The following is a 16,544-nucleotide window of genomic DNA, read 5'->3' as shown; positions in this document are numbered from 1 at the left end:
GTAAAGTGGACGATGGAGGGTCAGAGGCTGAGACTCTTTACATTTTTTTAATGTTTATTTATATTTTGAGACAGAGAGAGAGAGACAGACAGACAGACAGACAGACCGAGAGGGAGACACAGAATCTGAAGCAGGCTCCAGGCTCTGAGCTGTCAGCACAGAGCCTGACACGGGGCTCGAACTCACTGACTGTGAGATCATGATCTGAGATGAAATCACTTACGGTATAGGGCGTACGGTATAGGGTATACAATACACCATGTAGAGTACAGAAGAGATCAGAAAAGAAACAGAAGAGAAAACTCTGATGCTTGCATTTTTAAGAAACCGATATGTATTTGTGCAGATTGTGTTCATCTGCTGGTGGGGAAACTGTCAGCACCGACAGGGTGTGAATCACTTGAAATCAACCCCTGGAGACCAGGAGTGAGTAGGAGGGAGCAAGAGCCTGGGGAAGGGAGGCAGGCTGGGGAAGCCAGGCTTCAAAGCCCAAGGAGCAGCTACAGAATGTGTAACTGGACTTACTGTTGATCTTGGAGATCTTCCAGACTTTGTCAGGAACGGCTTGTTTGTGGATCTCAAATTTGAAAGGGTCTGTATTTGGGTGAAGGTCCTTATCTGATGCTCCCAAAATGACTACGCTGAGGTTTTTGGCGTCATCACAGACTTCAGCCACCGTGGGGTAGATGAAGGGGGCGTTGTCGTTGACATCCTCCAGAGTGATCAGCAAAGTCCCGGTGCCTGTAGCGGGAGGGTTGCCTATGGGGCAGAGAGCGAAGGTGTTATAGCTGCAAGAGACCTCTGTCACCTGCTTTCCTCCAGTGTGCTGGCCACCTGCTAACAGGTTTCGAACGGGACTGAAGACAATAGCTTATGCATTTGTATAAAGTCGAGTGGTTAAAAGCCTTTTCTCATATATAAAACCTCTGATTTAAATTCTTTAGCACAGGGGGCGCCTGGGTGGCTCAGTTGGTCGAGCCATCATGGTCATGATCTCACCATTCCGGAGTTCGAGCCCCGCGTCGGGCTCTGTGCTGACGGCTTGGAGCCTGGAGCCTGCTTCGGATTCTGTGTCTCCCTCTCTCTCTGCCCCTAACCCATTCACATTCTCTCTCTTTCAAAAGAAATAAACATTAAAAAAAATAAAAATACATCAATTCTTTAGCACACTAGCCATAATAACAAATTAGGGGCAAAGAACGGAGATAGCAAATGGGACCTGTCGTCTCTTACCAAATGAAAGCTTTATCTAAATACCCGAGTATTCACATGTGCTGTTGGGACAGGGGAGGACGGAGGTCCCATGAGAGGAGGCTGTGTTTTGCACGTATGGCATAGTTCTGCCTTGACTGGCCAGTTGACTGGAGAGAGAAGGAGCTAATCCGGGGTTTTCCTCTGTGGGTGAAATGGGTCTGGGGGGCTGGCCTGGCTGGCCTGCCAGCGTAGGACAGATTTAGAAAGTCAGGTTAGTGACGAGAAACAAAGTCACTAGCTGGCTACTGGGACAGATGAAGCGACCGTAATATAATCTTTGGGTCTTATTTTTAAGGCCTTGCATTTTCAATATTTCCGCGACTTCCACGTTTTTTACTGGAGGGAACATTATTTTTAAAAAGCCATTCTAATCACCCAGGTGATAGTGTCTTTCACTCAAAGAAAAGAATGTTTCATTTCAGTAAGACTCAGAGTGACTTTACTTCCTTTTTCCTAAATTTATTTTTAATCAGCTACGCATTAGAGATTTTGTCTTGGGACAAACCATTCGTTAATAGTTCCTAATTTCTGTGAGAAGGGTTAGATCCAAATTGGCAGGCCACACATCGTAAGCGTTTGGATTTGCCCTATTCCAGAAAGGATTTGGCGCCCCCGTCAAATGTGGTACTCGAATTTTATGCACTATTACTAACCTAATTGTCGGGCTCGGTTTAATGTTTCCTATCCTCAGTTGTACTTAAAAAGCCCAGTTTTATTTTACTTCCTACTGTGTTTATTTCTTGAAATGCACAGTAAGATTAAAGTCGAGTTATGAATCATGTGGGGGTTCGAAGGGTGGTGAATATTTGAGCTCAGGGTACAGGTATCACGTGCAAGGCAAGGCACGGTCCGACAGATTCCGCGGGTAAGGAAACGATGAGACCTTTTTAGAATCAGGCAGGTTATTCCGCCATCAGCTAGACAGTAAAAGGGCGAGCAGGCAGAGGTGGCCCTTGTGCAGGTGTCGTTAAGCCAAAGGGACCAGGTGACTACAACCTGGAGCCACCTGCAAGCTGCTTCCCAGCAGTTTGTAGCCTGCAGCTGTGCCCTAACAAGGGCAGGCAGGAAGCCTAATCCCTCATCAACCCAGAAGGAGATCGCAAGCTGTCTGGTGACAGCCTCCCAGGGGACCCAGGGAGGCAGGTGAGACATAGCAGCTCCTACAAGCCTGCTGGTCTGTGTGGATACACGCAAGGTCATCCGGTGCCATCACGGGCCGCACCCTAGTGCAGAGCACATGGCAAGACGGCAAGGAGATGAGGCTGGGGGTGTCTGGCAGGACAGGGGGCTTTGACTTTCATGACGAGTTGCTTGTACTGATTCCGCGGACCACATGAAGTCACCGGAGGTTTTTCAGAGAGACGGCAGAACATCTGCTCTGATTTATGGAAACACACGTGATACTGGCAGGAGATGTTGGACGTTGGAGGCAGGGAGACCGGCGATAGGTGGTCATGATGTCACGATGTGGGCAAGTTGGAATAAGAAAGAAACGTCTTTTTGGGCGCCTGGGTGGCTCAGTCGGCTAAGCGTCCAACTCGCGATTTCAGCTCAGGTCACGATCTCACGGTTTGTTGAGTTTGAGCCTCGCATTGGGTGCTGTGCCGACAGCGTGGAGCCTGCTTGGGATGCTCCCTCTCCCTCTCTCTCTGTGGCCCCCCACTGATGCTCTCTCCCAGAAGTAAATAAGTAAGCATTGAAAAAGGAAGAAAGAAAGAAACGTCTTGTCTTGGTGATCATGCACTCAGATGAGGCTGCTCGCAGAAAAGTGGAAGGTAGTGGGGAGCGCAGAGACGTGAGTTCAGCTCTGATTGGGCGAACAGCCCCTCAAATTCAGTGCACCCGTGTAAAGGCGCACAGAGCTTAGGAGACACGCCAGAGCTGGGTAGCGATGGAGGACTTGTCAGCAGAGAGGCTTTGAAGTAGTCCTAGCCCATCAGGCAACGCGACGTGACAGGGCAGAATGGCCAAGGGGTGAAGGTTGAGGAAACCCCGGAGTTTAACGAGCGGCTGGCGGCTTGCAGAAGACAGAGGGGACGTAAATTGGAAAAGAGGAGGCAACGGACGGCAGTGAAATGTGTCGTGACGCCCCAGAGGATAAGGGGTAGAGAGAAGCCACGGGATTTTGCAAGGAGAAGGGGACTGATGACTTCTCTCTGAGAGCCTTCCACTATGGAAGAACCAGCTGGGAGGAAGCCGGGCAGTGAGTCAAGAAGTGACAATAGAGACTTTTCAGCGGGGCTGGTGGAAATGTAAATATATCGACACCCAGGGAGAGTTTTAGAATAAGCGTTCCAATAAATAGCTGCTAATGTCGAAACACAAACGTCATTCACCAGCAGAAGGATGGCAACTTCTCATGGTGGCACACCATCAACTTTGGTTGGATCGAGAACTCAAAAGAAATGAGGCGTCTGGGTGGCTCGGTTGGTTAAGTGTTTGACTTCGGCTCAGGTCATGACCTCGCGGTCTGTGAGTTCGAGCCCCGCGTCGGGCTCTGTGCTGACTGCTCAGAGCCTGGAGCCTGTTTCAGATTCTGTGTCTCCCTCTGTCTCTGCCCCTCCCCTGTTCATGCTCTGTCTCTCTCTGTCTCAAAAATAAATAAACGTTAAAAAAAAAAAAAGAAATGTGTAATTACTTTGAGCTTGGCTTTCCACTGTCAGCTTGTCTTTGGTAGAATTTCTTAATTGGAAAATTCTTTTTCTTTTTTTTTTATTGAATAACTGAACATCTCAGAGGAATCCATTATATTTTTTTCCACTCTGAATATATCATGAATATATTCCACTCTGAATATATCATGATGAAGTGCCATCATTTGGTAGAATGGATGAGAAGGCATTAGGAGATAGCTCCAGGAGCCCTGCAAATATGGGAGCTTCTGGGTTTCGGCAAAAATCCCTCTCCCCTTCTCATCCCTTTCTACTGGCCATCGTCAGTCCCCAGCGGCCTACTCAGCAGGACCAAATGTCAGCACCAAAGCATGGTTGAGAAATCCTCTCCTGTGGATTTTCGATTTCAGTAGGGAAAAAGCTTGCATATGAGCAAAACTCCCAGGATGTGGAGCTAGAACTATGATTCCTCCTCCCTGCAGCCCCCCTCCGCCAGGAGCCCATGGGCCGTGTTCTCAGGGTAGCTGCTTTAAGGATCAGAGGACATTCATCCTCTGGAGGGATCACCTGTGGTTGCCGGGGCTCCCGTCTTCATAGGTTAGAAGATAGAAAGGCCCCTGAGAGATGGACCATTCCTGGCAGTGGATTTTAAATGGAATGGGAGGTGGGTCCTCCTTTGGGAGTTTGGTGAAGGCCATGGTCCTGCTTCCAGAGAAAGGCACCTACATTCACAGAAGGTATTGCAGACCTTGTAAGTACAGCTGTAAGTTCAGGCAGCTGGTCTGGGATACCTCTGTTCGTGAGTATTTTGTTTTACTCAGAATCCTGACCAAATAGGATTTCTACTTTAGCCAAAAAATACTGATTTTCCTGATAGATTCCATTATTTAGACGCCAGATGTGTGTGTGTGTGTGTGTGTGTGTGTGTGTGTGTGTATGTATAATTTATATAGCTACATATCTGTACATCATCTACATATCTATATATCTTATTGGTAAGAGACACAACTAAAAACAAAGTGTAGGGGCACCTGGGTGGCTCGGTAGATTACATGTCTGACTTTGGCTCAGGTCATGATCTCACAGTTTGGTTCCTGAGATCAAACCCCACATTGGTCTCTGTGCTGACGGCTCAGAGCCTGGAGCCTGCTTCAAATTCTGTGTCTCCCTCTCTCTCTGCCTCTCTCTCAAAAATAAATAAGCATTAAAAAGCCCACATAGTGTAATCCTAATTAAAATATCTATAATTAGAAAAAGATTAGAAAGAAATATACCAAACCTAGTGATTTTTGCTCCAGGTAATTAACATTAAAATAATACTTTAAAATTTTTTCTTTATAGTAACTACGTCCATTGTAATAATCAGAAACAGAAACGTAAATTCAAAAGTTATACAGAGGTTTAAAAATATTTTGGCAACTCTACTTTCTTTTCTCTCACTCCTTTGTTTGTTTTTATGACGAATTGATATTTGGTATATTTACAGGGTTGGGCTTACCCCTACCACCTAATTTTAGAACTTTCCATCACTCCAAAAAGGAAGCTGGGGCCCACTTGTACTTAACTCTTCATACCTAACTTCTAGCTCTAGGCAACCACTGACCTTCTTTCTTTCTCTACAGATTCATGTTTTCTGGGCGTTTCTATAAATGGAATCGTAGAGTAAGTGGCCTTCCCTGTCTGGCCTCTTTCACTTGGCATCATGGGTTTGAAGTTCATCCATGTTGTCGCAGGAATCACTTCCTTTTTATGGCCGAATGCTACTGCATTCCAAGGCCAGACCGTGTTTTGATGGACATTTGGGTTGTTGGCGCTCTTGGTCTGATGTGAATCATGCCGCTGTGAACACGGGCATAGAAGGGACTTTTTTCACCTGCTGCAGTGCTCCAAATGTATGTCCTCAAGAGCATCCCCTTGGAAGAGTAGGGTCCCTGGTCTCACCACAGTGGGACGGGCTGGCTTCATACACACAGACCACCGGGATCTGGACAAGAACTTTCAGAACTAGCTCTGCAAAGTACAGGGAGGTGGTAGGTTTTTCTTTAAAAAAATTTTTTTTATGTTTATTTATTTTTGAGACAGAGAGAGACAGAGCATGAATGGGGGAGGGTCAGAGAGAGGGAGACACAGAATCTGAAACAGGCTCCAGGCTCTGAGCTGTCAGCACAGAGCCCGACGCGGGGCTCGAACTCACGGACCGCGAGATCATGACCTGAGCCGAAGTCGGCCGCTTAACCGACTGAGCCACCCAGGTGCCCCATGGGAGGTGGTAGGTTTTTCTAGTCCCTGGTCTCACGTCGTCCCTGAGCTGGGTCTAGAGGCATGCAGCATGGCCCCTACCTTGGGACTCATGAATGGAAGTGATTTTCGATGGGGAATAGTGTGCAAAGTGAGTTTGCCTATGTGAAGAATAAAATGCAGGGAGAGAGAGAGACAGGGGAGAAAAGCAGGAAGCTTATTCCTGAGCCCCGTGGGCTCTGAGCATCAGGACTGTTCTCCGGCCTGGTACTCAGTAGATTTTTTGAGTTAACTTAGGTTGACCGGAAAGAGCTAATGATGAATTGCTCTTTGCGTACATGTGGCATATATGGCTACATTTCCATAGGTTTCCAGCTCTATCTTGCTTCTATTCTGAGAGCAGTAGTGACCTTGTCTATAGTCTAGTCCTTCCTCATCCCCGCTAGAGGAGAAATAAAGGGTGCATTGGATGGGCTCTGTGAAACTGGGGCTGAGGGTAGGAAGTCCATGCCGGGGTCAAGGAGAGAGACCTCAGATGATGCGTCAAGAAGCTTGAGGACCCAATTTTGGGAGGAAAATCAGGAAGATGGGTCAATGTAAGAGGAGCCCAAGTTCAGATGTGGGCTCCTGAGAGAAGGAAGGCACCCCAGCTGGTTTCTGAGGCTTGTTTGCAGGGGCAAGAGGTGTGCGAGTGGCCATCTACTCTGCCTAAGTTCCCCCCGTGTTCCTGGGCTTCTGCTGAACCCTCACTAAGCAGCTATGAGCAAAGAAATGCCACATCTATTTCTTCATACGAACAGGGCTCTACTGTACCCTCGCCTTTGCTTAGAAGTGAGAGTGAACCCCGCTTCCTCTAAATAAGATTATCCTTTGTATTGTTTTCTTCAGCTGATATTGTATCTGCGGTGGCTTCTCAGTGTCACTATTTACGTATCTGTTTTGGGCTGTGCCCCATAAGCCAAGAATCTCGTCGCTTTCAAATCCATAGGCATTTAAAAAAATTGCTCTGTTAATGCAGAGCTTGCCAGTTCCATTTTACACTCTGAAAAATTTAATAGCAAACCAACCCAAAACCCGGTCAGAAAATAGGTTTGCAAAATACAATGGCAGGTTTCCACGTGTAATGCTTCACGTGGACCTGAGGTAATTATTCACATAACTCAACCTTAAACATGCCTGGAGTTGGAGACAGTAGTCTGCAGTCTGAGTGGTTGGTAAAGAATTCAACATTTTGGTCTTTTGTTTGTTTGTTTCCATTCTGCTAACTTCAGAGGAAAGGAAAAAAGGGGAAGAGTTGATTTGGAGGCTGTGGTGAAACAGGAATGCCTCTTTTCATTCATTCAGTCAGCAACCATTTACCGGGGACTCTGTCCCGTGCGTGCCTGGCCGGATCTGCGTGGAAATCAACAGCTCGGATGCCGGCTCTGGAGGGGCTAATGGTGTGCAGGGATGGATACGTACACCGATGCGGGACAGCACGGTAAAATGGGAAAGACATGAGGATAAGGTGTCGTGGAAGCTTGTGGCATGGAATAACTTACTGCCTGGTGGCAGATCGGAAGGCTTTGTGAAGAGACAGCATTTGTGCGTGCAGGAACTGAGAATGCTTTTGGAGAGGGAGCGGTTATTCTGGAAGGAGGAAGTCGTGGGGCTGTTTTGTGGGAAGAAGTCAGGAGAATGGCTTTGATCAAGGCAGACGATGGTGCAGGCACGGGAGGAGGGGACTTGAATGAGGCACGAGGACGCAGGAAGACAGCTGGGCGCCGGCGCGGTCGGGATGCGGGGTCACGGGCTGGACCCAGGAGCGGGGTTAGGGGTGGTGGCGGAGGGGCATCAGGGGGATGGGTTCCAGCTGGGGGTGGGGGCTGTGCAGCCGGCTTTGCTATTCCCCAAAGTGGGAAATGGGGATACAGAGGAGAACCAGCTAAGAGACGCTTCTGCAGGATGAACCGCGCTGGCAGAGATGGGCATCGCAGGCAGTATTTTAATGCCCAAATCAGTTTCTTTTCCCCAATGAATGTGTGAAAACATTGTGCTTAAGACAGTTGATTTGGCTGCTCAACATGGAAATGTCCTTCTGTCGGGTAGATGAATCTCCCCTTAAATCTTAAATTTCCCCATAAGGCAGAGGTACGATGCCCATGTGGAAGGCGGCATGTTTTGGCCAATTTTCTGATTTAGAGCGCTACTCTGAGTGGAGGACTCTGTGGCCCATCCCTTCCCTGGAAAAGTGCTCAGACCACCACCAGGGTGGTCGTCAGGTGGCACTTCCTAGCTGGCCTCAGACATGGGTGATTCTGCAATGATAAGGTTAGAAAATCAGTCGGTAACTCGGTCCAAGTCCATTGACTTAAACATCTGCTAGGTGTTTACTAGATGCCAGGAATTTTGCATTCATGATTTCTAGTCCTTATAACAACCCAGCAGGCAGGGAAACTGAGGCTGAGGGAGCCTAAGTCTCAGACCAATCGTGGTCCATCGAGGTTGGGGGGCTGGCTTATTTCCAGGTGTTGCAGAGCACTGGGCCGCCACTCTCTCCACAGACCGCGCATGCTGTCAATAAATGGCCACGATCTCCGTCTCTCTATTACCAGATCTCCGGGCTTTTTTATCGGGCCATTTTGTCAGTGACAAAATTGTAGCTAGTATTTTCAACGTGATTGATATTTTACTGGTACTTGAAATAACGAGGAATGATGGCTGGGTCTTCAATTTATTTTTCTTCCTCAATTACCATAACAGCTGAGATAAGGGGTGTTAAACTGGCTTAATTGGGTTGCCATCATAACTAATGGCTTGATTTTATCCAAACTAGCATATTTTAAGCAGAATTAATCTAAAGGATCTTACTACACCCCCCATGCAATCTGCAACTTGGTGGACGTACAAAAAGAGAAAGACCACGACTCCGAGGCACCTGTCTGAAGTTCAGGTCTCCCCACCCCCTGTTGGAAGCTGGTATTATTTGGTAGTTATTTCCCTATGGAGCCAGATGACACTTTTTTTCTCTTTTAATCAATCTAAATGTACTTTGCACAATATTTCAATTTTGAGTCAACTGGCATTATCAGCACATCTATTATACAGGGAATGAGGGAAAAGGCAGGTCGAGACATGATAGATCTTAGCCTATGAAAAATCATTATCCCAGTATATTCCATTTTAATCTTACAGCTGGCCTGCCTGCTTCTATATCTGTGTCTTCTTGGGAACCCACATCGCATTTTTCACCAGCAGACTCCAATACGCTTTCTATGAGTCGCTAAGTCATGAGAACATGCGGCCGAATTTAATGATAATTCGGCTTGTTTTTACACTACCATTCCCCTGTTCTTCAGAATGAAAATAGATGGGGAACGGGACACTCTGATAATCATAGAAAGACTTAATCTAGATGCTAGAGATAGTATGGGCTTCCTGGCTCGAACTGTCTCGTATGCGCTGAGCTCGAGGAAGAACCCGAACTGATCTCCCCCCCCTCCCCGCCCCCACCGTCCCCTTTGTTTTCTTTAAACTCTCTCCATAGTGTGGGTGCTGGGGGCAAGGCCACTTGGACTTTACTGAAGCAAAATATTTGCCTTTGGTGTGTGGCGTCACAATTTAGATCTTCTCGGAGGGCAGAAGAGCCATTCAGTAACCATCAAGGAACGCTGAGCCCTGTACAATTTCAGGAATAAAGATGAGGTTATAGGTAAGAGGGAGGCAGGAGGGTCAACCCAGCAGAATTTGGAGCAAAAGGCCGTAAGCTGGAAATCAGCAGCCGGCTAGGCCGTGCCTGCCCATGACCATCCCCTGTGGGATTCCAGAGCTCTTAGGAGAAATTGCCTGTGACAGTTTTCAGCCCACATAAGACAGTGAGACTAACATTTGACCTTTCTGGTGATTACCTGAGCAGGAGTGACAATCACACAGGGATTTACCCGGTGCTAATTGCTGCCCGTTTGCTCCATTGTCAGCACATCCTCCAAAGGGATTCCATCTTACTGCGTTCCAGAATGTTCTCTCTCCACCTTGGTGTTTTCCTTAACAGTTGTTATCCGCCCCCAGCAATTTTGGCAGGCCAGCAATTTTGTGTTCGTTGAAGTCTTTAACAGAAGGGTTCGCGTACTCTGAAGGCACGACCTTAACCTTTTCAGAAAATCTGGACCACATAAGGTAAATGATGATATTCATCTCCAAAGATAAAATGCTTGCCAACGTGAAAGGTCATGCCTTATTAATCTGTAGGATTAAGGGCTTTATTCTTCCAATCACTTAACTGCAGCTGCTTCTGCTTTAGCAAAACAGAAGCATTTCACTTATAATTTAGGAACCGTGTTGTTAGGTAATTTGCAACTCATTAAAATTGATAATAGTTTATGAAAAGTGCCTTGTATATCCTTGACTGCTCTGTGGGTTACAACCTAACCTTTATCCATGGGGAGGGACTAGAGTGCCTTTCTTCCCCATGGGCGGGGTCAATATCACTGTGAAGCATGATTCCAGAATCCATCTAGACTGGCTTTGGGGCCCCATGCAAAGGTCCAAAGAGCTTTTCATCGCTGTTAACCACAGAACAGGTCTCCAGCTCTGCTTCTGAATGTATTTTTAAATTCCCCCATCCTGATCTCATAGTCTCTAGTCTCTAAGAGGTACCTAAAAGAAAATTCTCTTGTGGTGCTGCCTTGTCATTGTTGTCAACTGTGTCAGCAGAGCTGTGTGTAGTAAGTTAAGGTTGCACAGTACTGTGCGGACCTGAGAATGTGAGCTTTGCTCTGTTCCCTCTGACATCCTGCCACTCACCTTTCCTGGAGTATCAGCCCATCAGCAGCTGAGACTGTCCTTCTATAGAACCGTAGGGTGCTGAGAGCCTACCTTTAGGGGAAACAGGTACTTCGAGAATACATGAATGGTTACAGCTCTCCGGGGGAAGGTGCTGCAGTCCAGGTACACACTCTCTGTGTAGTCATGCTTTTTTTTTTTTTTTTGGCGTTAAGTTTTAATTGAAATATTAGGAACACTCGTATTTCTATAAATACACAGCTTAAAGGGTTTTCACAATCTGAACGCACCCACGTCGTCCAATATTACAGGGTCAAGAAAGACATCCAGCAGGTAATCTAGCAGTGATGATTGGCTCTGCTTGGGTTTGAGCTTTATATGCATGGAACCATTCAGGATGTGGTCTTCCGATCTGGCTTTGTTTGGTTCAATCTTACGTTTGCGAGATTCGTCCGTGTTGCTGTGAATAGTTGCAGATTGTTCCTTCTCAATGTTGTACAGTCTCAATTGTGTAAATGACCCCACTTTACTTATTGCATTCTTATCGGGCATTTGAGTAGTTTCCAGTTTGGGGGCTATTATGGATAGCGCTGTTATTAACATTCTGGCACATGCATTTTCGTGAACTATCCACATTTCTGTTGGATATACAGCTAGGTGTGTCATTCCTCGATCGTAGGGTGTACATTGGTCACCCTTAGCTGATACTTTCCGTGTCCAAAGTGTTTGTACCAGGTTGGCTTTCCACCAGCTGGGTGTGAGGCTCCTGATGATTTCACATCCTTGCCAACACTCGGTAGGTTCCGTGCGACCAGTTCAGCTCTTTGGTAGGTGGGTCACAGTATTGCATTTCATCGTATGTCTTTGACTGATTTGTATTTTAATTTCTTTCTGCATAATTTAATTTTTATTTCTTTGAGTCACGGAGTTGTTTACCTCTTCCATGTTTATTGGCATTTATATATCCTCTGTTGTGAAGTACCCACTCAAGTTCCTTCCCTATCCTGTGTTGGGCTGTGTCTTTTGCTTACAGATTATAGGATTTCTTTGTACTGTAAATATCTTCTCTGGGGGTTACCTGTTTCCTTTCTTTTTTCTTTTTTTTGCCAGAGTTTTTTTTTTTTTAAGTTTACTTATTTATTTTGAATTTTTTTTAACGTTTATTTATTTTTGAGACAGAGAGAGACAGAGCATGAACGGGGGAGGGGCAGAGAGAGAAAGGGAGAAACAGAATCGGAAGCAGGCTCCAGGCTCTGAGCCATCAGCCCAGAGCCCGACGTGGGGCTCAAACTCACAGACCACAAGATCATGACCTGAGCTGAAGTCTGACGCTTAACCAACTGAGCCACCCAGGCGCCCCTACTTATTTATTTTGAGATAGAGTGAGAGTGTGAGCTGGGGAAGGGCAGAGAGAGAGAATCCTAAGCAGGCTCCGCACTGTTAGCACAGAGCCCGATGCGGGGCTTGAACTCACAAACCATGAGATCATGACCTGAGCCGAAATCAAGAGTTGGATGCTTAACCGACTGAGCCACCCAGGGGCCCCACCTTTTTACTTTCTTAATGATATCCTTTGATGAACTGAACATGTGAATTTTAACATCACCTGCCATGTTTTCCTTTTGGTGGTGAATACTTTTGTGTCCCACTTAAAAAAATAGGCAAAGGCCTATGTCAAAGACACCAGTATGTTTTTCTCTAAAAGATGTATTATTTTATCTTTCATATTTTGGCCTGTAATATATTTAGAACTCATTACTGTATATTGTCTAAGAGAAGAGTCAGGATATACTTTTGTTTTTCATATGTGTATTCAATTAACCCAGCATTTTTATTGCAGAGACCATGCTTTCTTGTCTCCAACCACCACGTCCTTGTCACAAACAGGGACTGTGTGTGTATCTGCTATTAAACTCTAAACTCTCTATTTTACTTCATCAGTCTTTTTTTCTGTCTGTGTGCAACCACCACAATTGTAACTACTGTTGTTTTCTAATAGGTCTGAATATAGAAGAGCATAAGTCTGCCAACTTATTCTTCAAGGTTGCCTTGGCTAATTTTAACCCCTTATATTTCCATATGAATTTTATAATCCATTTCTTCTCCTTCACCTCAAAACAAAGACCTAGGATTCTGCTTGGTATCATGTTGAATCCTTTAGGTCAGTTTGGAGAGAATTTACATTTCAATAGCATTGACCTTCTAATCCATGAACATGGTATGTCTCTCTATTTAATAGAGTTAAAAATTCTCTTAGTAGTGAATTTTAGTTTTCGATACAGAGTCTTTCTGCTGTGTCCTCACATGGCAGGGGTGGGGGCAAAGGGGCTCTCTGGGGTCTCTTTTAGAAGAGTATTAATCCCATTTATCTGCTTCCATTTGCATGACCTGGGCACCTTCCAAAGGCCCAACCTCTAGATGCCATCACACGAGAGATTAGGTTTCAACATATGAATACTGGGGGTACACAAACATTCAGTCTATAGCACCAGCCATCCCGTACTCCAATGCTTTATATCTTTAAACATACAGCCATTCTCTCCTTAAGACATTTGCCAGGTTTTAACGTGGGTTTGCTTCCTCTGTGAGGTCTTTCTTTCAGTGAGACCCCAGGAGATTTCACCCTGTCCTTTACAGGGCATTTGTCCGTGGGGGAAAAGCAGCCATGTGTTTAAGCACCCTCAGGTTTTCACTTTGTCACATAGGCTCTATGTGACTGTTATGAGCATTTCTGGTTTATTTCCCTTCATCTTGGGCCCTCTGTCTGGGTCAAGCCCGACCCTCACCCAGAATCAGAAAAGACCCTCAGAGAGAAGAAATGGCTGGCTACCTTACACTTTTTAAAGAATGTTCTTCCCTCTTTGGTATTTTCACTGTTTGAGGCTTCATGGTTTCTGTAGCTCTCTGACGCCTCTACCATTAAGTATCTTTTGGGGCGCCTGGGTGGCTCAGTTGGTTTAGCATCTGACTTTGACTCAGGTCATGATCTCACCGTTCATGAGTTCGAGCCCTGTGTTGGGCTCTGTGCTGACAGCTCAGAGCCTGGATCCTCCTTTGGATTCTGTGTCTCCCTCTCTCTGCCCCTCCTTTGAGCTAGCTCGCTCCTTCCCTCTCTCCCTCTCCCTCAAAAGTAAACATTAAAAAAAAGGTGAAGACTTTTGGGGAGGGACTAAAGTCTGAAGTTGTAATCTATCCTGATTTTCCTGGGTTTTGCACTATTACATGCTACCTGGAAGGCCCTACAGACATACCTTTTAACAACATGTTTGGATATAAATTCCTGAGGGACTCCTTGTATAGAGAAAATAATTTTATTTTGCTTTAGCTTTCCTAGGTTACATGACAAAAAAAATCTTTGTTCTTTCATTCCATCAGATACATTGAATGTCTGTAAGTTAAATAAAATCAAATGCTTACTTTGTGTAAAATGGAGACATCAATTAAACTCTTAACTTTGATTTAATAGGTAAATGTTACTGTTTCCTGGTTAAACATAATACCTAGAGGTAAGTTTTCGGTGAGCGACAAAAAGGAGACTTTACACCAAAGTTCCTTTGATTTATGAGTTCTTTTTAAATTTATGTTCTTTTTGCTCGAAGTCTTTTGGGCCTTGTTCGAGATTATCATCTCTAATGACAATTCTGTGTATTAATGCCAACCTGTTTTCTATTTATCGTTACATCTTCAGGGATATTTCGTCCTTTTGGAAACATCTGTGACACCGGATTTTGAAAATACTTGTTTGATATTAGTATGAAAAGAGTTAGACAAGAAGTAGATTTCACACCGTATTTTTCTTGAGGACCATTCTTGGCTCCATTCTTTCCTTTCTATAACCTCCACTGGGGTGAGATTAACATGTAATGAACATTTCATATGGCTTTTGATGGTGAGTGTAGAGGGCACAGCACATTGCTCTCTCATTTCTTTTTATTTTTTTATTTTGAGAGAGAGAGAGCACATGTGCATGTGTGAGTGGGGGAAGAGCAGAGAGAAAGAGAGAGAGAAAGAGAAAGAGAAAGAGAGAATCCCAAGCAGGTTCCACACTGTCAGCACAGAGCCCAGTGCGGGGCTTGAACTCACAAACCACGAGATCACGACCTGAGCCAAAATCAAGAGTCGGACACTTAACTACCCAGACGCCCCCACTTTCTCACTTCTCACAACAACCCTCTTTAAAAAAATTTTTTTTGATGTTTATTTTGAGAGAGAGAGAGCGTGAGCAGGGGAGGGGAAGAGAGAGAGAGGGAGACACAGAATCTAAAGCAGGTTCTAGGCTCTGAGATGTCAGCATAGAGCCTGACATGGGGCTCAAACCCATGAATCACGAGATCATGACCTGAGCCAAAGTTGGACAACTAACCGACTGAGCCACCCAGGCACCCCAATAATCTCACAACAATCTTCTAAGTAGGAATTATCTTCCTTATTTATGGAAATAGAACCTGAGTTGCAGAGTCTATAGGCAGCTTTCCTAGTTACACCTAATTTTTCTGGAAAAAATTAAAGTGTACTTCACTTCTAGTTTTCTTTTTTTGATGAATAACTGTGTAAAATATTTCAAGGCAATGGCAACTCTATTTGCTGTATTTCAACCTTTCTTCATGCTGTTCTTAGCTGAGAATTTTCTCTACAAGTACAGATACTTGTGGTAGCACAGAACTCTGAAATCATTACTTTAGAGGATCTATAATTGATACTTTTTATTCAAACAGCATTTTAAACTTTCTTGGCTTCTTGTCACCCACTGTTGATGCCCTTAACACTCCCGTCTAGACCTGTTCCTTCTACAAAACTCACCTGTTCTGATGGCTCCCATCTCTTTTGCGTGGGTGGCTCTCTAAGAAAAACCTCCTCACCTCTCTTCCCATCCCAATTTCCCAGCTTCTCATGCGACATCACCTCCACATCCTACCCCCCCTCCCCCAATAAAGACAACCTGGGAAGAACCCTTTGAAACCTGTTCCATTTCAATGGAATACTCATTCCTGGTTTCTGGACTAGAAATCTGATATCACCTTTCAGTATTTTATGTTAAGTATGTATTTGTTTCCCTCTAGGTATTTTCTAGACTCACCCTTTCTGGTCCATTTCTATTGTCACCAGGCACACCCTGATGCCTGCAACTAAGAAAGTGGCAATGGCTGTCAACATTTTTCCTGACTCTAGGCCCACTCCATCTAAACCGACCTCGCTGCTTGGGCATTGGCCCACGCTCTTACCCTGATTTCTGCCACAGCTTTAGGAGGCCTCCTTGCCTCCCCCCTCATCATTGGAGGCAGTTTCTATACAGCCATAGGGGTTATCTTTCTAATGCACAAGGGTTATTCTGGAGGCAAGGAAGCAACGTAATCAAATCAAACACCTTGGCATAGCATACAGAGCATTTCAGGATCTGTTTCAGGATCCAGTCCACAGATATGTGAGTGCCTGCTCTAAACCAGGCACTGTGGTAGCAGCCAAACATTCGACAAAAGAGCTGGTACCAACCTTAGAGCAGTGGGTGCCTGGCCATTTCTCTGCTCCTAGCTTCGCATATATGGAACCTGCCAATCTAGCCTTTTCAGTGTCTCACATATTCGTATTCTTTCAGGCTTCTACTGGAATGTGTTACCTTTTCCAATCAACAAAATGAAAAGGATGCATGCTGACTGGGAGAAGATATTTGCAAAGGACATA

General features: G+C 45.3%; 1 protein-coding gene across 5 annotated transcripts in view; it reads right to left on the bottom strand.

Annotated features, from left to right (window-relative positions):
* Positions 1–16,544, bottom strand: part of CDH13 (cadherin 13) — a 1,026,978-nt gene that overhangs the window by 13,198 nt on the left and 997,236 nt on the right. For all 5 annotated transcript variants that reach the window (XM_007082828.3, XM_042969568.1, XM_042969569.1 and 2 more), the window contains one exon: positions 526–759. In XM_007082828.3, the coding sequence (XP_007082890.1) occupies positions 526–759 (234 nt within the window). The remainder of the gene's footprint in view (positions 1–525; positions 760–16,544) is intronic.

Source organism: Panthera tigris, chromosome E2, assembly GCF_018350195.1.
Source record: "Panthera tigris isolate Pti1 chromosome E2, P.tigris_Pti1_mat1.1, whole genome shotgun sequence".
NCBI lineage: Eukaryota > Metazoa > Chordata > Mammalia > Carnivora > Felidae > Panthera > Panthera tigris.
Note: the sequence above shows the minus strand (reverse complement) of the source record. Positions and strands in the feature narration are given on the sequence as shown.